This window comes from Melanotaenia boesemani, chromosome 8 (genome assembly GCF_017639745.1).
Source record: "Melanotaenia boesemani isolate fMelBoe1 chromosome 8, fMelBoe1.pri, whole genome shotgun sequence".
Classification (NCBI taxonomy): Eukaryota; Metazoa; Chordata; class Actinopteri; order Atheriniformes; family Melanotaeniidae; genus Melanotaenia; species Melanotaenia boesemani.
The window spans coordinates 18,051,554-18,079,381 of NC_055689.1; the positions used below are offsets into that span (position 1 = coordinate 18,051,554).

At 38.1% G+C, this 27,828-nt stretch overlaps 2 protein-coding genes across 7 annotated transcripts in view; one reads left to right on the forward strand and one right to left on the reverse strand.

Annotated features, from left to right (window-relative positions):
• The window catches only part of clcn2a (chloride channel, voltage-sensitive 2a), a 53,703-nt gene extending 27,424 nt beyond the window's left edge, over positions 1 to 26,279 (reverse strand). For 2 of the 5 annotated variants that reach the window (XM_041992414.1, XM_041992412.1), the window contains exon 1: positions 22,498 to 22,688. In XM_041992414.1, the coding sequence (XP_041848348.1) occupies positions 22,498 to 22,548 (51 nt within the window). In that variant the 5' untranslated portion in view covers positions 22,549 to 22,688. Of the gene's footprint in view, positions 1 to 22,497; positions 22,689 to 25,888 lie in introns of those variants that run through there. The other 3 variants (XM_041992415.1, XM_041992413.1, XM_041992416.1) reach the window with 2 other exon arrangements.
• LOC121644469 (zona pellucida sperm-binding protein 4-like) lies at positions 228 to 4,036 on the forward strand. 2 transcript variants are annotated; one of them, XM_041992418.1, is made up of 8 exons: positions 229 to 536; positions 888 to 1,075; positions 1,191 to 1,288; positions 2,845 to 3,002; positions 3,069 to 3,261; positions 3,341 to 3,488; positions 3,552 to 3,627; positions 3,916 to 4,036. In XM_041992418.1, the coding sequence occupies exons 1-8, from the start codon at positions 233 to 235 to the stop codon at positions 3,996 to 3,998; spliced, it is 1,248 nt and encodes a 415-aa protein (XP_041848352.1). In that variant the 5' UTR covers positions 229 to 232; the 3' UTR covers positions 3,999 to 4,036. The 2 variants fall into 2 exon arrangements, with proteins under 2 accessions (XP_041848351.1, XP_041848352.1); XM_041992417.1 differs by having other exon boundaries at positions 228 to 536; positions 2,845 to 3,261.
• Positions 26,280 to 27,828: the final 1,549 nt, after the last annotated feature.

The window sequence follows — 27,828 nt, forward strand, 5'->3', positions numbered from 1 at the left end:
TTTTCTGGCTCCTCTTAAGTCTAATAGAAAAGAAATCTACTGAGGTTTGACTCAGCAGTTGTGTAATAACGTCTTCTCAGTCTGATGAGCAGACAATAAACTCCACCTGTCAGATCTCTGCTGATTAGCTCTGCAAGGCTGTCACACAATTGAATCCTAACAATGAGAGGCGGAGTTCATGGCTAACTGTTCACAATCAGTCATGTATAAAAGCTGTGCGTGTGAGTAATGCATGTTATGTCTGCAGTTTTGGCCAGTGTGCATTTCTAAACACCAAATGGAGCTTTTTAAGTATCTATGTGGCGTGATTATGATTTGTAGCGTTTCTGCACAGCATAACTGGATGCAGCCTTGGCAGAAACACCAGGCTTCTCCTCCTCTTCAGCCACAGCTGAATGTCCTTTCAGTTTCCGTTGATAAATGTCATGTGGAGGAGAGCGAGAAGATCCATTGTGGCACTCCAGATATCACCTCTGAGCAGTGTGAGAACATCAACTGCTGCTTTGATGGGCACCAATGCTACTATGGGAAAGCAGGTATGTTAAGTGCATCACATCTAGTTGTTAAAACTGCATCAGCTGCAATTGGTGATTGCCAGATTAAGCCTCCATGAAGCACTGAAGCTTTCCAGCAAATTGGTTTAGAGGTGTGTGTGTGTGTGTGTGTGTGTGTGTGTTTTTTTTTGTTTTTTTTTTTGTAAGTGTTCATGAAGCCATGTCAACATGCCAGATAACAGAACTATAACCTTAAACATAATCAGGGATGTCACACTACTGAAATTATTCAAACCCTGATATACAGACATACTTCCTGGAGTACTTCACATGCACTACTTGGTGTAGTAAATCAATCACACGTTGCAATGTAATATTCTATTTCACTTTCAGTGACTGTGCAGTGTACCAGGGATGGCCAGTTTATCATTGTTGTAGCTAGAGATGCTACTCTGCCACCCATTGATGTGAATTCCATCAGCCTGCTTGATGGAAATGATGCAGTCTGTGGTCCAGTTGATGGCACATCATCCTTTGCTGTCTTTCAGTTCCCTGTCACAGCTTGTGGCACTACACTAAAGGTAAGTGGCTTTTAGAGTGTCTTAATTTTTATTTTTTCCTCCAGGTGTTATGAAGTTGAATATTCAGGTTGTTGACAAGTCAAAACTTTAGATGCATGTGTAAATTCTTTTACAGGATGAGGAGGGATATGTGGTCTATGAAAACCACATGTCGTCATCCTATGAAGTGGGACTTGGACCCAGAGGATCAATTACCAGGGACAGCCATTTTGAGTAAGTCTAGTAAATTGGAGGGCCATTTCATGACCCCTGAAACAATGAGGTGTTTACTACTAAGCACAGCTACAAACATGATTTCTTAGACAAGTCTTGTAGATGGCAGTATAAATTTTCATTTGCTTTTAAGAGTTTGGTGTTGCCTTACTGTAGCCCTCCGAGTTCCTCTGTCCATATAAACCTTCTATTGCTCAGGTCAGCAAGCTCAAACTAGGCCTTTATGGTGGTGGAACCTGAACTCTGGAATAAGCTCCCCTTTTTTTTTTTTTTTTTTTTTTTTTTTTTTTTTTTTAAATTATGCTATTGTTGCACTTTAAACTTGTAGTGCATTATAAAGTTTCAGTAATTTTCTACTTCTGACCTCAGCACATGGCGCATCAGTCCTTTAACCCTCTGGTGCATAGCGGTCACTGTAGTGGACAGCTTCTAAAGTCATTCATTTTTAATACATTGGTTTCTATGGTGGAACTGCATATTACCCTCTAGAGTGCTCTCTGCTGCCATGCTCCATTGAGGTCAATTCAGTGGTCAGTTGTAACTGCAGGTAAATTTCCTCTGAATCCAAGATGGCCGACAGCTACCCCTACCAACCACTGCTGGCATATCCTGCCAATTCTCCACTGGTTAAAAAAGATACAGTAACATCTAAGGAAAGATTATCTGTCTGGAATATGAAAATTGTCATATGTAGAAAATTACACATGTCCAATGAAGTGGACCGAATAGTCCAGAATAATGGGTTTGGCACAGGATATCACTAGCCCCAACTTACTGAGGGTAAAAATGCAAACTGATGCCATGATGCTGCGTGCACACGGAAGACCAAATGCATCTGCATGCAGTGCTGTGTGCCGCTGTGCCCTGGACGCTCTGCAAACTTTCATACAGCCTAGGTGTGAACATAGGTTCGAAGATGAAGGGAGGTTAATCAGTGTGTTCCAACTTGTCTTCAACATGAGGGCTTAGTAACACTATCTTGCATCCTTATAGAGCTGTGGAGACTCAATGTTTCTTCTGTTGGAGATGGTTTGACAGATGCAGGTGTAAGTGTAACGACTCATTGGTTTTCTAATTCAGGCACAAACATTGCGCTTATACAGTGCTCAGGCACATGTAGTCCACTGGAGTGGACATGTTTAACTTTATGAAACATATATTTGGAAAATTTTACCTTTCATGTCCAAAGAAGGAAAAACACTTCAGAAAAATTGCCCAAGGCTTTCATAATTCATACATCAGAGGGTTAATACAGTTTCCTTTTATCAAGCACTTAAGCGCTAAACGGATAGTGTTAAGTCTGCGCTAGCTCAACTGAGCTGGGGATAGAAACTTATTGCCTAAACTGTTGGGTGTGTTAACTTGGTCTCAAGTGGCTTCACTGAAGCAATACTTGATCACAACAGGGCTACCAAACTCTACCCCAGTAAATGGCAGGTGTAACAGAATTGGCTTAACCATGTGTTGCAGGAAATGCAATGGCACTAATATTGCAAGACTAAATGGCTGCTGAAGGCACCCTCTTCAGGAGTGAAATATGTACTCTCTGCCAATAGGTTGTTGTTCCAGTGCAAGTATTCCAGTTCAGCTGTGGAGGCCCTTGTCATGGAGGTGAATCCTCTTCCTCCCCCTGTATCAATTGCAGCAGCAGGGCCCTTAAGAGTGGAGCTCCGACTAGGCAATGGACAATGCCATGCAAAAGGATGTGTGGAAGGTGAGAGGCATGAACTTAATGATACACTGCTACATAATTGGTTTACTGAAACTGTCTTCATTGCAGAGGAGGAAGCATACAGCTCATTCTACACACTATCGGACTACCCAATAACTAAATTGCTGAGGGAACCAGTCTATGTTGAGGTGCATCTCCTGGAGAGGTCTGACCCCAACATTATCCTGAATTTGGAACGCTGCTGGGCTACCGCCACCCCAAATCCTCAAAGCCTCCCACAGTGGGACCTTCTGGTTAATGGGTATATAAATGGACAGTTTGAATGCTGTAAATTTGCTTTTTGTCCTACTGATCTAAGGCTATACTCTCCTTCACTACAGGTGTCCTTACAGTGATGACCGATACATGACCACATTGGTTCCTGTGGACAGCTCTTCTGGTCTCGAGTACCCTACCCACTACAAACGTTTCATCAGCAAGATGTTTACATTTGTGGCTCCAGATACCTTTGCTGCTCAGAAAGAAACGGTATGCTTCAAACTATTAAATGACCTTGAAATTACACATTGTTGACCTTGTATTCTGTTTCAGGTCTTCATTCACTGTGCCACAGCTGTATGTTATCCAAGCAGCATAAACTCCTGTGAGCAACACTGCCATCGCCAACGTGAGTATTGTTTGCATAGGCATAAAATGCCTGCAGTAGGCTGATGGCATGTTAACGATTCCTGACTCTTATTGACTACATGAATTGGTAAAATTGTCTGCAGATCCCAAAAAGGGTTGTATTAAAGGCAAATTCTAGTAGCTTAATTAAAACTTTTGTGCACTTTAATCTCACTTTAGTCTTTGCATTTAAAAAAAAAAAAAAAAAAAAAAGTCCACAGTAAATGCAGTGCAATTGCAACCAGATACCAGAATTTTTAAATTCCAGTTTGACCACCTTCTCTTGCAGGAAGAGCTGCTGTAAATGTTTCTTCAAGCCAAAGGTCTCTGGTTTCCAGTGGTGAAGTGATTCTATTAGATGCCATGTCTTGAGATAGTCTAATTTTAAATAAAGCCTTGTTCAAAACATGCTTTCCAACTGCCTTGTCTAAATTGGGGGGGGGTCACTTGGCCCAATAGTCTGAAACTACAAATTTACATGGGGGGGGGGGGCCCTGACCAATTTCGGTTAAAGTATAAGGCACGTTTATAGCAACCCCAGTTGCTGAAATTGTACACTTTAAAAATGTCAAGCTGAGATTTTAAGACTAATCAAAACCATTAGGGCATCAACCAGGAAGTGACGGCGCAGCTCCAAGGCAGATGGTGCCACAATTTTAGGGCAGACTGGGAATGCTGTTGCCTCTGGAATGGCCCACCTCTAGGAGCAGCTGAGTGGAAGATTAGTGCTCCAACTGGAATGTGAACTAACTTGGACGGTGGACAGACTAAATGACAAAGTCATTAAACAGTAAAATTCTAAATTTGCCACACCTGGTAAGTCTTTAGGAAGTTGTCTATGCAACATGCAGTTCATGTTGCCACATCTTTTCTGAATTCAACTTCACTGCAATCTGAGCAACTAACGAGTCCCACAATCCAAGTGGTAGAGGCTTGAATGTATTCAGCCAAGTGTTTCCACATTTGGCATACAGGCAATTGTCAAATGCTTAGATTTGACAATCTGGCAGGATTTTGCCTTTGCACCAACCTTTAAGTCATGTAGATTCTGACTTTCAGTGGGAAGTGCACCTGATGTAAGCCAATGGTTGACAAGCTGCTGTCACGATACGTCATTTTGTAGGATGCCCCTTGTATGCTTGTCTAACATGCACCTAAAGGAACACCAGATTTGCTATTTGAATCTTGTCTTGAATGGGACTATGTAGCTACAACTTGCAGCATATCCTCTGCTGTGCACCACCTCCCTCTTTGTTCCCCCATATCTCATTGAGATGGGCATCACGACTCCTGCAGGCTCACTCTTTCTGCTTGTATGAACATGGAGGTGCAGAGGGAAAGCAGAGCAGCTGTATAAGAGCAAAAGAGACTTTGCTGTCAGGATGCTCATCTCCCCTCACTTTAACCCCTGCCCTGCTGGGAAGCATTAAAGCAAGAGTAAACTATGCATAATATTCTCAAGGCAGCAGTGCCTCATCTATAGGATACACAGCCAAACTGTCAAAGGAACCTTTAGTTAGATGTGAAATGACAAGCACCAACAGCAGCTTCTGTGTGGTTGTGCCTACTCATGCCAAACAGGTTTTGCAACCAGTTAAGAAGCTTGGAAATTAAGTAGTGGATGCAGAGTAGACAGTGTACATGTGTAGTGTTACAAAAATTTGGACAGGGAGAATTAAGCAAATGAGCCACAAAGTAAAAATGAACATCTGGGCAAAATGATGCCAAAAACCAACATTCATGCCACAGTGAACAACCAAATTTCTAAAACAGCATTAAATTGATACTTCTGTAAAATTTGTTTCTAAAGAATTTCAGGGAAATTTACCTTTACTGCAAAGCAGACACAATATTGCCTGTTTATGCTGTCAAAAATTATAACGGTGATCACTCCCAAAATATATCTGCACCTTCCAGATCATTGATGACAAAGTGACCTAGACTACTTATATGAGGGTAGTGGTTAAATGAAAAAATGGAAGATGAAAATGAGATAACAAATGAAGCAATGAAACAAGATGTAAACCAATTTTTGATCTCAAGTTAATTTTTCTTTACTTTTTTCACCTTATTTTGTGCAACATTTTTAGCTATTTTCCTTAAATAAAAAATGCCAGATTTTGTTTAAATTATTTCAGCACATGTGACCAGGTTTTCATTATGTCCCGGTTATCTTTATAACATCAGTCTTCCATTGATCAAATAACTTAATGAGTTGTCACTGTTTTCTTTTTAACTGTTTATCCTTTTTCAGCTCTATTTTTATGCCAATACTTTACCATCAACTCTACTTTAATTGTTTAACCTTTATCCCTTCTCTCATTTGTATACTTGACCTTTTACAGTAAAGTGAACAGTGTATGTAATTTCTGACGTGCTAAATATGTCAACTCAAAACTTGTCAGAAGATGGAAAGTTAAAGAGATCAAATAAATCTAAATGAAACACAAATCTTCAAAATTAATATTTAAGTGCTGGACTTTTGTCATCACTTCTTAATATAAGCTCCTTTTTTGTTTTTACACCACATGGCTTGTGCTTGTTTTCTCTCAGCTCAAAATGGGGAATGACTGATGAAGGCTGCTAATAAAATGCAGAAGAGGAATTGCTATGTTCAGTGATTATATGGACATTTAAAATAGGTAACTAAAAGCTGCTGATTTGTCACTGACAATACATCACTATTTGTCAATTCTGATAGTAAATCTTATTTTAAGAGGTTAAATTAATTTAAGTCAAGACAAAACTGAAATAATTATCTTTGTTTAAGTAAAAGGCATGTCTGGGATAAAGGAGACACGTGGACCTCTTGGTTCGTTGGCAAAATCCTGTTAGGAACCTAAGCATAACCTTGATTCTGGTTTTACTTTGGACACACACGTAAAGTCTCGTCTTGGTTCTTGTTTTTATCAACTGAGAAACGTTGCCAAACTAAGATCCATCGTGTCACATTCTGAACTTGAAATAATTATTCATGCTGTGTCATCACAATTGGATTATTGGAATGGACTATTCACGTCCTGTCTTAACAAAACCTGCCTACAAAGGTTGCAAGTTGTTTAAGGTGCTGCTGCCAAGTTTCTGACAAAATCCTCCAAGTTTTCTCATGTGGTTCCAATCTTGATGCGTCTGCACTGGCTTCCAGTTTAATTTAGAGGGCAATTTAAGATTTTTTTACATACTTGGAGAGCTCTTCACGGACAGGCATCAGGTTATATAAGTAGGTTTCTGCTGCCATATCTCCCTGGCAGGTCCCTGATGGTACCCCATACAAAGCTTAAACCATAAGGAGACTGAGCTTTCTGTTTAGTGCCCCCCAGACTATGAAATTCTCTTTGGACTGTAGAATAGTGGACTGTGTGGTCACTTTTAAAAAGCCATTTAAAAATACATCTTTTAAAATCTGCTTTTTATTATTTCCTCTTGTTATGATGCATTATTGGCTCTTGTGAAACACTTTGTGATTTTATATCTTAAAAGGTACAATATAAATAAAATTTTACTTATTTACTAAAAAGTAAACAAAGTACACAACAAAAAATGCCCTAAGCTATCCATGTAAAAAACCATTAAAAACTACATTTAGATGCCCTGTACAACAACCTCACCCTCAATGCAAACAAAACAAGCTAGATTATTTTGGACATAAGGAAGAAGTGAAGAAGAGGGTGTGATCTGCGCTACATCAGTGAGGTCTTCACCTGAACACTAGACACCATACAGCTGTACTTCCTGAGGAGGTTGAAGTTTGGTATGTAAAATCCTCAGAAACTACTACAGCCACACTATTAGTTTAGATTACATTAGAAGCTTTATTGTCATTGCTCAACAGGTTACAGCGAAACTTTATTTAGCAGCCATCTCCAGCAGCAGCCATATGTACATATGTACACAAACAAAAAGCCACATGTATATAAATACATAAATACTCAAGTCACTGTGCAATAATTAAAGTAAATGTGCAAACTAAAAAGTTTACAGCAGCACTAGTATGGACCGCAAATACCTGAGTGGTGAAGGATGCTGAGAGGATCACCAGTCCCACTTTGCAGAGCACCTATCACAACAGATTGTGAAGAGCTGTTGTGATAGATGTGACAGAAAAGAGGCTTTCAACATCAGGGGTCCCAACCATCCCTAACAGTTCACACTTCTACCCTCAGGTCAGAAGCAGGAAATGAAGGACATCGATTCTACAAAACTTCCACCAGACGCCTTTGTTCCACACTCATTTTTTGCACATTATGTATGTGTTTTCATCTCCATAACTCTGTTTATTCATTTTTTAATCCACATTCTACATAGTTTTTATTTCTTTCTTTTTGTTTTTATCCCTCTGCGCTAGGGGTGTTGAATTTAATCGTTTCTACAATGCATCGAGAAGCGGACGATTTTGCATCAATGCATCAAAAAAATAAAATAAAATAAACAAATATATAATCTATTATAATAATGTATATTATGCAGCTGCTGGCATGTGTGGCGTGATCTAGCTTCTGCAACAGCTCGGCAGATAACGGTCTACCAAGAAAGATCTGAGGCTCAAAACTGTAAAACTAAGCAAACATATAGAAAATACATCAAAATCTCATTAGAAATCTCGGCAAGTTGCACATCAAAATGTATCAATACCGATAAGTTAGCTTAAAGCTAACGTCAATAGAAAGTACCATTGACAAGCTAGCGGTTAGCATGCGAGAATGGAGTAAAGGGATTAAAACAACTTTGTTCACCAACAAATGTTTACCTTAACAAAATTATGTTTTCAATTCAAATTGACTACTATACTTACAGGCAAATGTTACTGGTCATAAAGGAGAACATGGAAAACATCTGAAATTCCATATTATTCCATAAGGGAAAAAAAACACACAGCTTTACTACAAGAAATCACTACTAGAGGGCTGTTAAACCCGAACGTTACAGTATAGTAATGTTGTTTTCTTGATTTGGAACAATAATTAATACAAGCAATGGAACAATAATGAAGATAAATATAACACTTGTTTACATGTTAATTATGTTTGTCAATGTCAGGAGATTTAGAATGATTTCTGAAATGATTACAAATCAACAGGAAGTTCATAATTAACTGACTATTTGTATTCATTAATGAAGAAAGTAGCAATTTGCGGCAATAAATAAAACTGAGGATGCAACACATAGTGATGCATCATGATGCATCATTGAATTGCATCGAATTGTTCACAAGATAATCGGAATCGGAATCAAATCGCGAGACCAGTGAAGATGCACAACCGTACTTTGCTCCATGTGGATGTTGTTTTTATCTGTTTCTTTTTATGTATGTTCTCTTTATTGCCTGACATTCATTGTGGACAGCAAAGCAAACATTTACCTGAACAGGGAAACCTGTTTTCATGCTGTGCACATGACAACAAAGTTTAATTTGAAAATCACTTCATCAGCATCAACAGACTGAATGCCGGTTCTGTCTTTTTCCAAAATTAAATCACCAGATCAATCTGCATCTACAGATTATGAACGCCATCATATTATAACAATAAGCTGTGAAATGTGTTAGACACTGTTATTTACTAACTGATCTACAGTTAGTAAACAGCCCTGAGGGAAAAATATTTTCACATGAACTGTTTATTTCAATTTTTCTTTTGAGTTTTATGTGTTGACAAACAAGTTTTCATGCACCCACACACTACAGTATACAGTAGGCACTCAAACACACTACCAGCATCAGCAAACTCCTACTAGGATTACAAACGGGTTCTGTTTCTTACACAGGGCCTGTGTGAAAGCGATCACTGGCCATCTGGAGTACGGCCTCCTGGGGAAGCAGCAGGTGGGACCCAGTGGGTTAAATGAGCTATTATCTGTAACCAGTTTACTTCCCATATGACCAGCTTCTGTATGTACATCTGTCAGTTTACTTCTCACAAAACAGGTATCTATTTTAGTTCAGCCCCTGCTTTTTAATAGATTGATAGTCTTTTATTTATTTATTTATTTATTTATTTATTTATTTATTTATTTATTTATTTATTATTATTATTATTATTATTATTATTATTATTATTATTATATCACAGAGACAAATAAATTGTTAGCAGCATCTACCAAAAACTGAGGTAATTTGTTCAGGAAGGAGAGGAGGGCTGTGTGAATCTGAAAAGGAACATGCAAGCAGCAGTTATTGTGTTTTTGTTGCTGAATGTCATAGACCTATTAATACAAAAATCTAAGTAATGACATAATATTTACTTTTTTTGCACACAAATTTCTATTTAGGAGGACTTGAGCAACTCAGCTTACTGAGGCAATGAATAATCATAGATAATTATATTAAAATATGCCACAAGCTAATATCCACATGCACTTGCAGTTATTTAACAAAAAAAAACACAAGTGTTTATGTGACAAACATACAAACATAAAGTCATTAGTATATGATTAACCATATAAGAGGCAAAATCGCAAAAATGCGCAAAATTGGAGGTTTAAGCTCTCCAGAAAAAGAGCTTAAACCTGTTACCACTTTTCACTGCTAGATGGCAGACTTTTGAATCTTCGGTGGGGCGTTTTTCAAAGTTTGTGAGGAAACCGTGTTTGAAAGACATCATACGAAACTGAGGAGGAAGCGCTCATAGTTGGTGATACAGTTTACAGAGAAAACATGCAACAAGGTTACTAGAATAGTAGAATTTCAACAGTACCATGTTCGCATCTTGTGTCCAGTGGCGTCTATTTTGTGTTATAGTGGCCCTTTTCTCGCCATAATACTCTGGTCCTTCAGTACCTGACGCAGACCTTGTTTCACCGGGCGACATCTGAGCATCTTTAATTTTTTAACACGCAATTAACGCACGCACCACCTGCATCGTTTCAGGAAGTGATGTAGAAATGAGGCTGGGGTTCTAAAGCAGAAATGGACACAGAATGAATCTTTTACATGGACATTTTAGCTTTAAATCTCTGCAAGATGGTTCTCTGGACAAGACTGAGGTAATTTCTTTAACTACTGTTAATGGGAACTGAGTTACCACTGTGCATCGTGTCTCATTACTACTTGATGCTCAGCAAACAGATGATTCCTCTAAAGACAGTCTGTGATGGATAGATTACAGCAGAGACATCCTGGTAATTCTACAAGCAGCAACTTTAGAAAGCAAAGGCCTTAAAAACGTCTGACATGAGCCTGAGAGTAGCAGATTGGTAAGTTGCAAGGTTGTTCATCCATCAGTCAGACTTGTTTTTCCAGCACATGCTGGATTTGCTTGAGATGTGGAGAATTCAGAGGTCAAGTTAACACCTCAAACTCATCAATGAGTTCCACAAACCATTCCTGAGCCACTTTTGCGATGTTGCTGTGCACATTAACCTGCTGAAAGAGTTCCCTCTCATTAGGGAACAGTGTTTTCATGAAGGGATGTTGGTTTAGTTACAGTGTGCAGGTGGTATGTATCAAAGAAACATGAATGACAGAAGGTAAGGATTCCCAGCTGAATCTGCAGCGCATTCTGTTGGCGTGTCTTTCTCAGATAAATGACACGCTTGCACCCAGCCACCCACACGTACAAGAAAACGTGATTCATCTGAGGAATGCAACCTTCTTCTATTGCTCTGTGGTCCAGTAGGGATGCACACATGCTCATTGTAGTCATTGTAGATGGTGAACATCAGCATCCTACCTAGTTGGCAGCTGCAGCCCTATATGCTATACATTGCAATGCACTGACTTATGATACCTTCTATTACAGCCAGCACTAAAATTTTTAGGTATTTAAGTAGGTCTTCTGTTGGAAGCTAATAGAGGACCCCACAAGAGCTGCAGTTGTGGAAATGCTATGATGCAGCTGTCCAGCCATCACAATTTGGCCCTTGTCAAAATCACTCATGTCCTTTTACTTGCCCACTTTTTCATGTTTTCAACACATCAACTTCAAGGACAGAATTTTCACTTGCTGTTGAATATATCCAACCCACTGCCATGTGCCACAGTAACATGATGATCAATGTTTTTCATTCCAGCTGTCAGTGGTTATAATGTTATGGCTGATTGCTATACATCTGTTCCATGGCCATGTGCCATATGGCTGTCATACACAGGTTCTGACCTATAATTTATATGGTGTCAGCTATTCAAACCATAAATAACAGATTCTCTGCTTATTTTAGTACAAAGGAATTAAACATGAACACAACATTGACTTATTTCCTGCTTTCACATACACTGTACAGTGCACTGCCCCACATATCAGTTAAACATTTTCAGGCAGGTCCATCATTATCATTCATTTGGATTGATTTTTCTAGCCTACCTGAATGCAAATCCAATATTCACTCTGTTTTAGGATTGCTTTTGTTTCTGTCTTTTCCTGCTGAGATAATTATGCCGCTCTTTAGCTGCTCGATGCACCACTGTGTTCACCAGCTTGTTACTATTTGTTGCTGCTGTACTGTTGTTTACTGAGCTTTTCACTTAATAAAGCCTCCTGTTATGAAGCTTCAGATTCAAGTGATGATTCTTTTTGTTCAGAGTTCATTTCCATAGATTTTCTTTCAACTTTGGTATATATATTAAAAAAAAATATCAGATATAGTCACTGTAACTCTAGGCCTTCTACGATGAACAATTAAATTGTGTAACTATGATTTGCTGAGATAACTGTGATTTTGTAATTATTATAATACACATCTATTTGGGTAAAACTAACAAAAATGTCCTATTTCCAAATGTCTGTCCACCATTTGACAGGACTGACTGATGGCTAGAGTTAACACTCTACTCATGTTATCTAATCATGACGGTGTATATGTCATCTCTGTCATAAGCAATGCATGTTCTGACAACATAAAAGGCAATCAGATATTTATATATTTATCTGTGTTCCTTTAACTATTTTCACTTAAAAGGTTGATATTAATTATCAAGTGCTTACATTAAAATATAGTCATGGCATTATATTGAGCAAAGAAAATTAAATCATAAATCTTATTTATGACAAATAATGATCTACTAAAATTTAACAATCATAACTGCACTATTAAATAAATAAATAAATAAATAAATAAGACACTACCTTACTTTACCTTACCTTACAGTAAAAGATACATCAAACTAAGTAAAATACAGTCAAATGCAATAGGTAACTCTTGGTGTGTTTGGTAGTTGTGTGTTAATAAATTAGCAGATATGTAAAAGTATCAGATTAGTTAAAACACTTTTATTGGATGAAAACTGAATTTATTGCATTAGCTACATTTAGAACGACTGGATGTTCAGCATCTGAAAAATCAGACAGCACAAAACTAAAACCACTGTCTATTTAAAGCCTTTCACAAGTCTGTGGGGTTTGTCCATCAATTTCAATTACAATTTAAATTTCAGTTAAAAAAAAAAAAATCTGAAAGGTTTCTTTTAGCTCAGTATCCCAAACAATAACAAATATGAAAGCATGAGTATATTGTCTACTAAGAACGTCATTACTCTACTATTTCTAGAAGTTGAAAGCTTGGTTAAAAACTTGTATATACTGTAAATTCTTTAAAGGATTATCACTTAGAGCAAATTAATATTACTAAAGATACATTATCCATATTTCTCTGTAACTAGCTTGCTGCGGCTTATTGTAGACGCATTATTGTCAGAGAATATAACAACTAAGAAACAGCCCAATAAAAAATGTCAGCATTACATTTTGTGAGCCAGCAGGTTTTCTTTTTATTTAAGAGGCTTAGTAGACTTCAAATGTATGAAGCAGAAGTGTTTATTAAAGCTCAATAGTGAGAACACAGATAAATAATCCAGTGATCCATTCAGAGCAAAGACACTCCAGATGCTCCATCCTGTCCTGCAAGTAGTTTACCACCATCCTTCACACATAACATAGGATCAAAGAGGCTTTTAGTGGGTTCACAACCTCTGCTGTTGTAGCATTACTACTGATTTTTAATGCACTTGTGTGAAAACCTTTAGAGATCTTGCCTTAAAAAGAGGATCATTCTTTCACATTATCAGCCAATATGTCATTACCAAAAGAAGCTACAACTAGTATCTGACTCAACAGTACTGTACTCCATCACCCACCAACATTTTAGCAAGAAGACTGCTCCACATGCCCACCAACTTTCCACTAAGACCCCCCACTTTACTGCCACATCACTTACTCTGCCACATTTTTAAGTCACAGTATGTGCAAGCCTAGCATAACAGATGAACTAAAACATGCAATATTATTCAGCAAGGAAAAATATTTGACACTTAAATGATGAAGATCATCTAAGACTTTCATCCCTGCTGCTTTTAACAATACATATTCATAGAATGATTTTAATCTCTTTTTTTGCAGCATGAGAAAGCGATGGGATCCATCACTGCAGGAAGAATGATGGATGCTTTAGACCTTGTATATGGTCATGTCATTCTCATTACTTAAGCACGTGCTGAGCGTGTATTGATGGGATCTGAGGAATAACAGGACTAAAGCGCTTGAGCTAATCTGGACCCTGGAGCCTCCAGGGATCAGGCTGAAAATTGAATTAGAGGAGGAAGTGACAAATTTGACTCAGCCTGCTGTCCACATTTGCATTAATATAGGTAGTGGAGGCCGCTTTTAGAATAGTTACCTATGAGTCATAGCTCTCTCACACATGCAGAGAAATAAACATGCGTAGTCGAGCGTTGTGAGTCCATGACAAGTGAAAATACATTGCAACACAGGGCATAAACACGAAAGCAGCGTAGAGATTGGGCAGAGGGGGAGGACTAATGTCAGGGAGACTGAAGCTTCAAGCAGAGAAAGTGACACCTTGTCAGAAAGCGACTTAAGGAAAGAGGCGGTTATTTTGCATCTATCATCCACAGAGATTATGCTTGCAGCAGGTTTTAAATGCCAGGAGTAAGAGCAGAGAAATAAAACACACTGATACAAAATTTAAACCAATAAGATTTTAAATTCACAAGTGTTAAAAGTGGTGCAACATCAGCTACTGATATCTGAGGTACTCCTCATGTATTAAAAAGATGGCATTGCCCAATTTCTTATCAACATTGTGATTTAGTTGACAAGTGAAAGGTGAAAAGACGTCTTTTTCATGATGAAGAATATAAAAAAGCACCCCACTGTACCTTCCTGCATATTTCCAGTGCAGGGTTGTAGGTAGTGGAGTCTATGTTAGTGTCTAGGGAAGGGCCAGGTACACCCTGAAGCAGTCACCATTTTATCGCTGAGAGACAGGGGCTGTGACAACCCCGAGTTGACCCAGAGTGAGCCCACACATTACTAGGACATGTGGATACAGACAACCTGATGTATTATAAAAGTAAGAGTTCATTTCTTTGAATAGAAGTTATCCAAAATGCCCTTTTACAGCCTTGCCCACTCATGTTGAATGAGGACATCAAGGTGTTCATTGCCCCAACAGAAATAAATGTGTGCACACACTTGTTAACTTCATCAATGATATTAATTGCTGGATGCCCAGACACTTAAAAAAAAAAAAAAAATGATAACATTAAAATACTGTTTGTTGGTCCAAAAAGACAGAGAGAAAAAATATTGACCTACTTGTCTTCTCTTTTTCTTAAATGGGCAAAAAGCCAAATAACTTATAACGTTTATGTTGTTACTTACTGTCCAGGATTAGAGCTAGCTCTGAGTTAAACTGTAGCCTCTTTAACCCTCGCAATACTCTCCACTTTGAAAATACCAGGCCAATGTTAATCTGGGTTATGTCCCTTTCTTTTTCCAACAAATTCGCCAATGACTGTAGTTTTTTTAGAAGTAATGTTGGATCACAGTTATCTGCAGGTGAACGTTTTGTTCCGCTCTCTGCCATTTTGCTTCGAAAATATGAGCTGTTTACTTGAGGAGGGTCTAGGGCTGACAGAGTAGAGAGGAGGTGGTATTCACGTGAACATAAATGTGGCCAGACTGGCTGGTAAACACAGTGCTGGTAAAGTAATGGTGTGTGATGTAATTCTATACTGATGATGAAATTACACCTCTAGTTCTTCATATTGCGATTGTTGAATTACTTTAATCTTGAAATGATGAATTTCCACCTATTGCCCCTTTAAACACAGTGAGCAAGTCAGGAACTTCGGTATTATTGTAAACAGTCACCTTACAAACATCTCCGTAATTGCTTTCTACCATCTGAAAAATATATAAAAAATTAGAAAATTCACATCTCAAACGGACTCTGAGAAACTATTTCAGGCATTCATATTGAGCCGACTGGATTTGTGTAACGCCTTATTTGCAGAATTATCCAATCAACTTGACGACTGCAATTTATTCAAAATACTGCAGCAAGAGTTCTGACTAGGATGCTCAAATTTGAACTGAAATCCCTTCATTGGCTGTATGTTCAACATAGAATCACATTAATTAAAATCATCTTACTTGTTCGTAAAGCACTAAATGGCTCAGCCCCTCCATGCATCCCTGACTTGCTCACTATGGATGACCCCATCAGGTCCCTCAGGTCAGCAGATGCAGGTCTTGTAGTTGCCTGTTGACCTCAGGTCAACTACTACTATGTCTACATTTAAAACCAAACATGAAACTTTACTATTCTCAGGCTTTTTCTTAATACTGTTGTGTCTATGTTTGTCAATATGCATTAATTATATGGTTTTTATGTGTATTTTTACACTCATGTGTGCTAGTGTGTGTGCATAAATGTATGTCAATGAATGTGTAAATATGCATATACTTGTGTACTTATGTTCTTTTTATGTAAAGCACATGTGTTTACATGTAATGAAATGTGCTATATAAATAAAATTGCCATTGTTTCCACTCTATTTAAAATGGGTGGTTGGATGGAGCATCAGCTGGAGGACTCATGCAGATCTGAAAGGATTTTTGTTGAGAACACTCGTTTAAATACAAAACATGGCTGGAACAAACATTTTGGAGCAGGTTTGCTGGTGCACTTACAAAAGTTCCAACTTGATAAATAATGTTAATGTTTGGCCTTCATCTAAATTCAGTAGATAACTGCACATCAAAATGATTCCCGAAACAACTAAATCTGCTTATGTTATGGGTCTGTTCAGTTGCTCTAGCAACAAAGAAATGACCCAGTCTAACTCATTTTTACAGGATTTCTTACATCACGTTCAATTGACACTGTTGAACAAAGTCGCAACTTAAAGTGTTAGTCGACTGCCAAACATTAAACAAATTACAACAATCTGAAACAAATAAGTGCAAAATTAGGATTTTATCTTGAAAGTTTTATCATTTTTATAATTATCTGAAAGATTGATGCTTCCTTTGTTTTAGTAATGCCTCTCCTCACCAGCAATGATTGTACAAGTGGCAGTGTGGTCAACAACCTTCTCAACAAGTCACTGTGCTGTTATCCAATTAAATTTTAATTAATCTATTTAATTGACTGAAAACAACTATAAGTATTAGAAATCCTGAATTTCAAACTATTTTAAAAGCTTGAGAAATCTAAACAAATCAAAATAATAAAAAATAAAAATAAAAAAAAAGAAGAAGAAGAAGAAAAAAAAAGAACAATCAGGGTTCCTATGAAAAACAGCTCCTTGCATTAATGAGTTACAAATATAAAACAGACTTTGGAGACTGTCTGGATCTAAACATCTTTTTCAGCAGTCTGGAAGTGCAAAAGATTTCACTTAATGACCTTAATTAGCTCAAACTACTTGAACTCTTAAGATGCACTTGTGAATATAGAGGATGTCACAAATTTTAAATGGGATTTAAGCAAGGACTCGTTAAAAGACTTCAGCTCTCAGGTTTTTGTGTTTGCAAATCTGTTATTAAAGGTATAACAATTACTCTGACCAGGATTTAAATTGGAAACAATTTTCAAATGAACTTTTGAGCAATTCTACCAGTTAAAAATTCCAGTATGCAACATTTACAGTAACCATTTGCTGTAAAAAAAAAAAAAAAAAAAACCCCAAAAAAACAAAATAACACATTGTTATGTGTGTAAAATCACACTAAAGAGAACAGTTGTGTTTTCACTAAGTTAGAATGACAGTCTATATCTAAAAACATAGCAGTTCACCCTCCTCACTCTTGGCCACATTAGGTAAGCTGGTTCAGTTCATTCTGCTATTTATCACTACACCAAACCTTTAAATCTTTTCCTTTTTCTTTATAAAAATAAATTTAAAAAATGGGCTTTGAATCTAATTTTCCATTTTGACATTGAACTGCCATTCAATTTTTTAAATCAAAATTTGTATCATCCCACATAAATCCATCAATTAGCCTTTGTTATTTCCAGACATTTTCCTAATTCTGTTTTTTTTCATGAATATGGAAAAAAGAAACTAGATTAACCTGAATTAAAAAATAATGGATGTGTCTTAAATTCATAAAGTGTTCAGAGAGATTTTTTTCCCCATGTATGTAAAGTAACCAGAGGGAAAACAATGCAGCAAATATAAATGGATTTTCTCCATTTTGCCCAGATTTGCATTTAGCCACTTATATTCTCATGCATCAGCATCACAAATAATTCTTATAGGATATACCATGATAATATTAATACTTTTAAAAATTTATTTTATTGTTTTGTTGTAGAGGAATGTTAAAACTTTTACTGAAACACATTAATTTTTTTTGTCTTTAATGCGTCTCTGTTTCTTGCTATGTGATGCTGTTTTTTGTTTTAATGGGAGCTGTTACACAGTTCTGAAATTATTTGGTCTGTAAACATATTCCAGAGAGTATGGTCTATTTCAGGAATGAAATAAGATTGATTCTTTAATCCAATTAAGTTCATAGTGTCTATAACGTTTTATAGCTTATTTATTTATTATGTTATCAGACACTTATGACAAAAAACTAAGTGATAACATAAGTAATAAATAAGCTAAAGATTGATTCTTTGTTTTGTTTTTGTGTCTGCAGTCTCTGCAGTGACTAATTCAGTGGCTTGCAGGTAACAGCACTATTTGGAAGTGACAAGACCTGAAATGGACGCCAGCCAACCTCTGTGAGGTAGAATAGACAAAGTGCTGACTATGAGGAACCAGAGCCCCCTGAAGAGACAGCGCTTTTGTGTGTGTGTGTATTCGCAACAGCAACTGAAACAGCAAAAAATGCTGAAAACAAATCTTATTTATTACTGCAAATTTTCTTCATAAAGCACAGAAATATTTTTTACTCTCTACCTGAACCATTTAACAATGAGAGGTACAGCAACACCATTTCTTTTTAAATGCAGAAATCCTTCAGAAGGACAGAAGTAAAGTGCAAACAGCATGTTCATATTAACCATCCCAAATGGTCTGTAACACTTTACACAAAAGAAAAGAGAGAACAAATCTTGGTTGCAAGTCCAGTTTTCTGTACACAGAGTGCTGATTCAGTGCTGTTCTGTAGACAGTCTGGTTCTGATTTCTGCATAATGTGCAGTAATAGAATGTTAATATTAGTTTGTGCCGTTGCAGTGCTGTGTGTAATTGTACTTATTAAGATGTGTGTGCAAGTGCTTACTATGTAGAAACAATTCAGACACATACATGTTATATTAGTCTTCTATTGCACCACTTTTTACACAAAAAATGTTATAGAATCAAGGCTTTAAATATTTAGCTAACAGAGACACAGTGAAAGAAATCGGAGCTTTGAATCTTAGTAGAGGTGTGCCATGACTGTCAGTGAAACACTTCAGTAAAAAAGAAGAAAGAAAAAAATACATGCCTTCAAAGAGACTAGCAGTGTGTGTACTGTATATACATTTCTGCGGTGCTGCAGTGCCCTGTGTCGAGGGAGTGGGAGTGTCTTTTTCTGCTCAGTTAGATGATGGTTTTGATCCTTGAATCCTCAGACCTCCTGCAACTGGACAGACATGCTGTCATTAACATCTGCTCTGCTATTAGCTTATGTGTAGGCAAATGCAAATGAGTAGGTGGAGAACATACCCTCCCACTCCCACACACATCCACATATACTACTAAAACTAACTACACATCCACAACCTATTTGGCAAACTTGCCCACGCTTCTGAACAGAGAAAACATGCACTCAAGCAAACTGTATGACACATCCAGACCTCCCACATCTCTGAGAAAGGCTTCTAAAAAGGTTTTAGAAGGAAAACTGCAACATTTTGAAACACATCGCCACAGCGCTGTCTCTGTCTCTTTTCAGTGTCTGGCCTGCCTCCTCTCCAAATTACCTGTGCCATACCTCCATCTCATGAGATGCCAGAGAACCAGACAGTAGCCACTACCCACTGTGCTAGTATGCACTGCACTTGACAGATGAGACAGTAACCGTGCCACGCACCAAACACATCAGCTACCATCTAAATACCTGAGTTTTATAACATCTTTTTCTTCTTTTTTTATGGTCATCTCAATAACTCAGGTAAGTCAATGGAGATTTTGAAATGCTTTAAATATATTTCCAATAAATCTTGGTGGAACATTCATGTTTCTTAACAGTGGCATGAATGGGAGATGAGGCCATTTTGTATCATGGAAATATGCAATGTATATTATTGTTAGTATTTGTCAAATTGCAGCACTATTATGAGGCATTAGTCACAGACTTATTTTAGTATTTTTGGCAAATACAGAAGCTGCTATATCTCCTAAAGATCATTGCTAGAAAATGTATAAATACTCAAAGAAAATGACATTTTTCAAGTGCATCAGCTGTAAATGATGAGACATTTATGTACCTTCCTCTCCTCCTAGGAAAAGTTTATCAGACAGATCTGTATTTTCCCCCAGCTACTCTGTGTCATCTGCTACAGCACCAAACTCTGCTGCCAAACTCTAAGCAAACACATGTCTCAAAACCCTCTAAATCTAGCTGATTGCAAACCATAAAACATAGAAGAGTCTTCTGTCAACATCAGAATCCAAATTTAGACTGCAGCTAAACCTACAAGAAACTGTGCCTTACCTTATCTGATTTTTTATTATCTTTTATATATATATATATATATATATATATATATATATATATATATATATTCCTCATACTCCTTATACTCCCTAGCAAACTAAAGCCTTTTTCTCCATTTAGTCTCACTAATAAGTGGTTTTCTTATGGCTACATAGCTGTTCAGTCCCAATCCCTTGAGTTTCAGTTTTATTCCCAATCCCTTGACTTTCCTTTTTATTGTGCTTGGGATTGCTCTTATTGACACTGTTACACGTAACCCTGAGTTTACTGTTGTTTTTCTTTAATTTAATTTCACCAAACATTTAAGTGATCACTGATCATGATCATTCAGGATATTTTCTCACCACATTTATTCCTCGAAGATGATGGTGCCCCACTATATTTCCAGTTTTTAATAATGATTAGAGCAGCTCATAACCCCAATTTTAGAAGTTTCTACAATCTCCTTAGATGTTTTTTCTGCTTGATGCATGCCAATGATGTGACCCTTAAACAGACAAACATCTTTTCCATGATCAAGGGATGTGTCTTTCAACATCATTAAGAAATGATAATCTACTCAATGCATCAGTTGAGGTTAAATAACTTTTTGTCGGCTAAAAGATAATTGCCATTCAGCAATTATCCAATAGCAGGCTTGTACCTGTTTGCTTAATTAAATCCATGTGATGACTCTTATTGGATGCCAGGCAGTATATATTATACACACACACACACACACACACACACACACACACACACACACACACACACACACACACACACACACATATATGTATATATATATATATATACGTATGTGTGTGTGTATATATATATATATATATATATATATACACACACAAACACACACATACTGCAGGACATATACATCTATAGAGGCGTACCTATTCTGGGACTGGCAAGCAGAGAGTTCATGATAAAGCCAATTGATCTGAGTGATATGTTTAGATAAGAGGATGGGGTAAGACAGCACGTTCAAATCTTCAGAGACTCAGACTGCCATTTTACTTTGCTATTGATCTTTACAGTGAGACACACAACATGGAATCGATCTTGACACCAACAAGGGGTGGGAAGAACATCTCATTGCTACCCAGAGCCAAACAGAGCAGCACAAAAACAGACTGACCATCAGACTGGTCTGTGCAATGGCAAATGAAAAAATTAAAAAAATGAAAAATGGATGACTGATAGTTAATGTTGGATGGCACACAAATCCACCAGCTAGCCTGACAGACTGCCTGTCTGTCTCTCTGTCCCTTTATCTGAATATAGATAAAGTGCTCCAGGGTATCACTGTCAGTCCTGCAATGACATGAGTAGGGGGAAAACTGGTGCATGAAGCAATTAATATTCAGAAAGACTCCACTTTTAGTTCATAGAAGTGCTCAATCTAGCAAACAGGAAGGGCTGAGAGAATGATGACAGGGGCATAGAGGAAGGGTCATCAGCAGGGACAAGATCTGCAGGGGAAATAGAGGGGATCAAGAAGACACACGTGGGTAAAATATATGAGCACAGTAGGCAGCATATGCTCCAATTTATATTTCAAGGGTATTGACAATAACCCATTAGACCATATAGTGACTGGAGACAGCAATATGTGCATTTCTGCAAGCTGAACAAATTAATCTGACATGGTTTGGTGAAATCTAAATTGATAAGAATTAATTAAGTGGGTGGGTAAAGGCAGACACCGAGAGTGACGCAACACCTGTGGATCAAGGTGAATGAATGGAGAACAGGGAGGGCTCCAGATTCTCACTGAAGAGGGACAATAAATCAAAAGACTTTTACATCTTTTTGTGTTGGAATATTTAAAGGCAGAGCAGCGTATTGTCTGCTGTTCTCCTCCAGGACCCAGCTGAGGCGGCAGCTGTGTCTCCATCCTCCAGCCAAATGTGCCTCTATGACAATACTACGTGCCCGACGCATGTCTGCAAAGATCATCTATGACATCACCCCAAACTCACCAAAGTTTGCTGATACTGTAGTGTCCGTTCCTCCGCCTTGTCCTTCACCATTGCCGCAATATCTTCATTAAGACACCAAAATCCGAGACTCCGAGTCGTCCGCTCTAATTAATTTGCGGAGGAGGACTCGGCGCGGCTGCCTGTCATTATATGTGCAGTGTGTAACAGGGTTTTTTTTTTTATCATAAGCCCTCCCGCATGATGCAGAGAACCACCGCCACGACGTGTGTGTATGTGTGTGCCAGATGAGAGAAAGCACAGCCGGCTGTAGCCTTGCAGCAGCGCTGGTGCAGTTAAACTGCGAAACACCGCCTCCCTCCTCCACGTTCACACAGCTGCTGTCTCTCTTTGGACTTGCTGCTGCTGGACTTGATCATCTTTTTTTTTCTTTTTTTTTTTTTTTTTTTATGTGGACGAGTACAGGTACAGGTGTGCTATATAGTTTGATTTTGGTATTTCTGATCTACAGCTGCACCTTGTTCCTGAATCATCACTGATGTGTTCTAGAGTAATTTGCATGGGCTGCTGTGAGCCCAGATTCCCATTAGCCTGAGAGATAAAGTTGCCCCATGCCCCTTTAGAATCTGAAAATGCGTCTCTGGACGTATTAGTGACTTTAAAGTCCATTTTTCAAACCTATATGTACAAATGTGACATTAATGGCTACATCTCATTTGGAATTCCTTTCAGTCATTTTAAGTCAGGACAACAGAAGTGGAATAATGCTGTTTTTACCACAGAAGTGTCAGGACATGTAAAAGTGGTACAACTTGTTTAAAATTTCTGAATTTAATTTATTATCTTGCATTTTTAATATAGTCAAAATACAGGTATGTGCTCCAGAAATGTGATTTTTTTTTTATGTCCCAAATTAATGATGAACTGCACGGAACTCTCAACAACCTGTTCAGCATTTCTAAGAATGCAAAATGACCACAGAGAGAAATAATAGGGTTAGAAATGACCAAAATGGGGCATAATAATAATAATAATAATAATAATAATAATAATAATAATAATAATAATAATAATAGTAGTTGTAAAAGACAACACATAAAGATTAAATGATGCAAAACACATGCAAGAAACACATAGTTGCACAAACAAAACTGCAAATTGTATCTGCATTTTTTTCTTTTTTCTTTTTTTTATAATTTCCTTTTGAGTTAGTTGTCACCAGGAGTAGTTGGAGGTCTTCAACAAATCTGTGTCCAGGGGCCCATTATTTTAAAATTTGTCCACACTCCAAGCCCAGTGAGTTTTCCTCAAACTTTCAGCAACTAAACACAACTTTAAATGTGAAACCAGTCAAATGCCCCTTTAAAATGTGAGACATTGTTATGTTGATGCAATCTAAGTCACAATGACAGAAACTCACTGACTCTTTGAAGCACAACAGCAGTGTATACAACTCAGATCGAAAAGAAAAAGGAGTTCTTGATGATGGATTATTGCAACAAAAAGTCTCATATCTTACTTTCTGAAATTTTATTTCTGCATCAGTTTTTTTCTTTCTTTCAGTAAAGAGAACATTAACAGTTTATTTAATTTATCCCAAATGTTCATACATAACAACACATAAACATGTACCAGCAGATCGCAAGTTAAAGTTACAACCCAGTGGGTGTTTGTCCATTTTGACAATCCTTGATGTTTAAATGAGTCTGTGAATAATTATGATTTTAAGTTTTCTGATTATCAAAGATTTAAACCATTTTAAAAATACCAAACTGCAGAATATCATCTGATATTGTGATGTTCATACCTGTGGAAAGTCAGAGATTTGTAGTATCTGTGCTCCTGGGCACCACAACAATCCCCTAAAGAGTGTGTGTTATGGCTCATTGCTCATCTCATGTGTCATAAAACTGCTCTGTGTATCTATGTGCACATTTGCAGAAGCACTTCTCAGTAGAGCTAGTATCCAACACTAAAAGCTCACACATAAAGGCTTGCTATGCTCTCAGATCATTTCATTTCTCAGTTGACACATGTATTATCATACTGTGAGAGCGCATATCCCTGGGCTTTCACAAAAAGCTTTTCACGAGTGCTACACACTGGAAGTGAAATCCATTGCACTTAAAGATGTAATGCCAAAATGGGCCTCACACCTGACTAATAAAAATGGTTCCAAAGAATTTCTGCTTCATTGTTGGAAGCCAAAGTGTTTGCCAATGTATCTTAATTTAGGTTGGAAACTCAAGGTGTAATGAAAAGGGGTTCACAACTATCAGGTCAAAGCATGGTCTCACCTAACCCACATATTCTTTGCATTGTGATAAAGACTATTCCACCACAAGAGTGCCAACAATAAATTTGTAATAAATAATTGACATGGTCATAGGTTTCAATATCAAACTTTCTGATCCTTTCAGGTTAAAAGACTTAATTCCTGCAGGAGTTAAGGCCTCCGACTGGCTGAGCGATTAAACAGTCCCGCATAAGAAAGCAGCTGATTGGCTGTTGGCAAGGCAACCAGTAGAAAGACCACATGCACCAGAATAAACCAGGACCTCAGAGACCACTAAGTGGATTCACTACAAAAACGCACACTTTCTCACACAAATTCCATTATTTTTGGGATTCATGTTCACGAGCACCTTGGGCTAACAACTGGACCTCGTGTATCCCATAATTCAGGGTAATGACTGTCACTGGTTGCATTATATCAGGGAGTTGGCAATCATAAGCAGAGGTATCTTGGCCCCAAGGCATAAGAGAAAATTGGTGTTCTGCAGCTCAGAGCCCCAACATACTAACACAAATCTATTCATTTTCACATCTCTGCAGGGTTCTTCAGAAAAGGACCACCTGAACAGAGGCCAGTGTGACATGGCAGTAACATTATTAGAAACGAGGAAGATTAGTGGATTCTATATTTAAGAAAATTCACATGACAGCTAAGAATGACACAGTCTTTAATATAAAATTGTATAAATTAGATTGTTATTGGAATTAAAGGATGACTTTGTGTCACTGTTTGAAAAGTTGTTCTTTTCATGGTGGAAAAAAGTTCAAGTAAAAACAACTGACATACAGACAAAAAATCTTTCCCTAAAATATTTTATTGTAATAAAGCAGCAGGCTACAGGGACCTTGAGACCTCCCTGTGTATCATTGAGATGTACGACCACCTGTGCCTCTTTCTGTTTTCTATGGCAAGTTTCTCAATTGTAGGTCATTCCTACTGGCTGCAGCTGGCAGAAAATGCACAAGCTTTGAAGAATAACCACAAAACCACCTGGATACCTGCAAATAGAAAATAAGACTATAAGACCTTCGATTGCCATTTGTCCTTGAGCTGGACATGGAGAAACTTCAGGAGGTCTGTGCAAGGATTCTATACCTGTACAAAGAAAAAGAGTTTGTCAGGACGCAGTGTACTCACCGTTTCCTCCGGGGCTGATTCCTGCGCTTTTTCTTTTTCCTTCTCTCCTCCTCGACTTAGGGATTCAGAACCGTCAGCTGTGTCCTTCCATTGCACCTCAGCGGAATGTTGTCTGAAATAAAGGGGCGCACAGCTACAGGTTGCAGCGCTCACTTAAAGGATGATTCAATTAGACAAATCTGACCCAGTGATCACAGAATACTCCAGACACTGGCTTGTTGCTGATGCGCAATCCATATAGCACCGCGCCAAAGTTATCAGCAAGGCGCGTAATTGCCAGCTTTGCGCCTCCGGAGCAGTGCACAGCAGAGCAGGCAGCTGCTGGCTGGCTTTGGAGACCAGGAGCGACAGCAGCGAGCGGTCTGAGAGCGCAGGAACATCAGTCTATCAAACTCTATGATGAGATGCTACAGTCCGCTCCTGTTGAGGTGGGAGGGAGACAGCGGGGTACCGGGTGTCGTGTCGGTGATGCAATGCGGGTACCGTCAGTGCTCCGGCCCGCAGTCTTTTCCCTGTGAGTAGAGATCTAGGCGCTCTGGTCATTATCTGCGGAGGCGCGCCGCACATTCGTCTTAATTAACGGCAGCTGGGTTGTCTGCTGAAACATGAGTGAGCTTTGAAGGAGAAAACCAGAACATATGTTTAGTGTTCACACTCTGTCTTTTTCTCTTAATCTTTCTCTTTGTGTATAACACCACAGACAGGTCTGTTATTAGGCGTCATGGGTCTTGAAAATGACATGCAATAACAGCTTGGACGCCAATGATAAAGGACAGCGGCTCAGTCACTGTCAAGAAAGAAGTGACTGGGATGAGCACGTGGGTCTGAAAATTAGGGTGTATGGTGCATTTACTATGTTTTCTCTAATCCAGGTCTTTCAAGGCTTTTATATCTCCTCAAACCCACCACAAGGCAATTGAATTTTAATTACTGCGTCCTCCACTGCGACCTCCAGGCATGAAACCTGGTGGATGATCTCATGTTTCTGGGAGAAGACTGTTCACCTCTCCTGCATTGTGATGTATGCAGCGAGTAGAGCTATTAAATAGTCTTTAGATGGATAATCACGTTGGCAATGATGTCATCTTGTCCTGTCTAAACAGACCAGCCTGTTACAAGAAAAAACATGATATTTTTACTACATAAGTATAAAGTATAAAACAAGGTCAATCCTGGACCTTTTCTACTAGCTTTTATGAATTAATCAATACAATTATTAAGCAGTGGGAGTGTCTCAAATCCCACAAACATTAAGTCACATAGTTAAGGCATTAAGTTAAGGCATTATATCATGCAGAGTTAATCATACAGGTTATACACCCATGGTGCTTGCATATACATGCTTGGCTGTGTGTAGCTCCCTCTGAGAATTTTGTGTAATATTTGAAGCCAAGCTGCTGATCCTTATTAGTAAACCTTGACAAAACCCCTAAGCTGCAGTGACTCTGTAGTGAATTTGATGGCAGCCATGTAAATGAATTATTTCACAATAATAAATCATTAATATCTAGTCAGTGACCAGGTGTTCCCTGAACACCATGAAAGCCAAACAAGAAGAAAGATAGGCTTATATCTCTAAGCTGCCATTGTCCATCTACAGCATTCTGTGCTCAGCAGCAGAGAAGTTGGAGAGCATCCTGCTCTCTGAATAACACTCGCACTTCCCACAACTGAAGGTGGGAAATCAAGTAGTGAGAAGACAAAAAGGACTCACGGCTTCTCTTTATGGGGTACTACAGAAGACTCGGGGCATTTCCCATCTGGCATATCTCTTAATGAAACTAATGTGGACTCATCAGGAGCTGCCAAGCAGAGCATGGCTTTGAGCAGTGGGTACTGAATCTAAATGGTTTGAGTAGCTATTTTAATGGACTATTAATAAACTGGCTCAGGGGTCAACACCCTCAATGCGTTTTTATGGATTTTATCCAGGGCTCCTG

Coding starts and splice junctions, on each gene's coding strand:
- LOC121644469 (XM_041992417.1), top strand. CDS start 233: ATGTTATGTCTGCAGTTTTGGCCAGTGTGCATTTCTAAACACCAAATG. Junction 3,489..3,551: donor TTGCTGCTCAGAAAGAAACG/GTATGCTTCAAA, acceptor ATTCTGTTTCAG/GTCTTCATTCACTGTGCCAC. Junction 3,628..3,915: donor GCAACACTGCCATCGCCAAC/GTGAGTATTGTT, acceptor CTTCTCTTGCAG/GAAGAGCTGCTGTAAATGTT.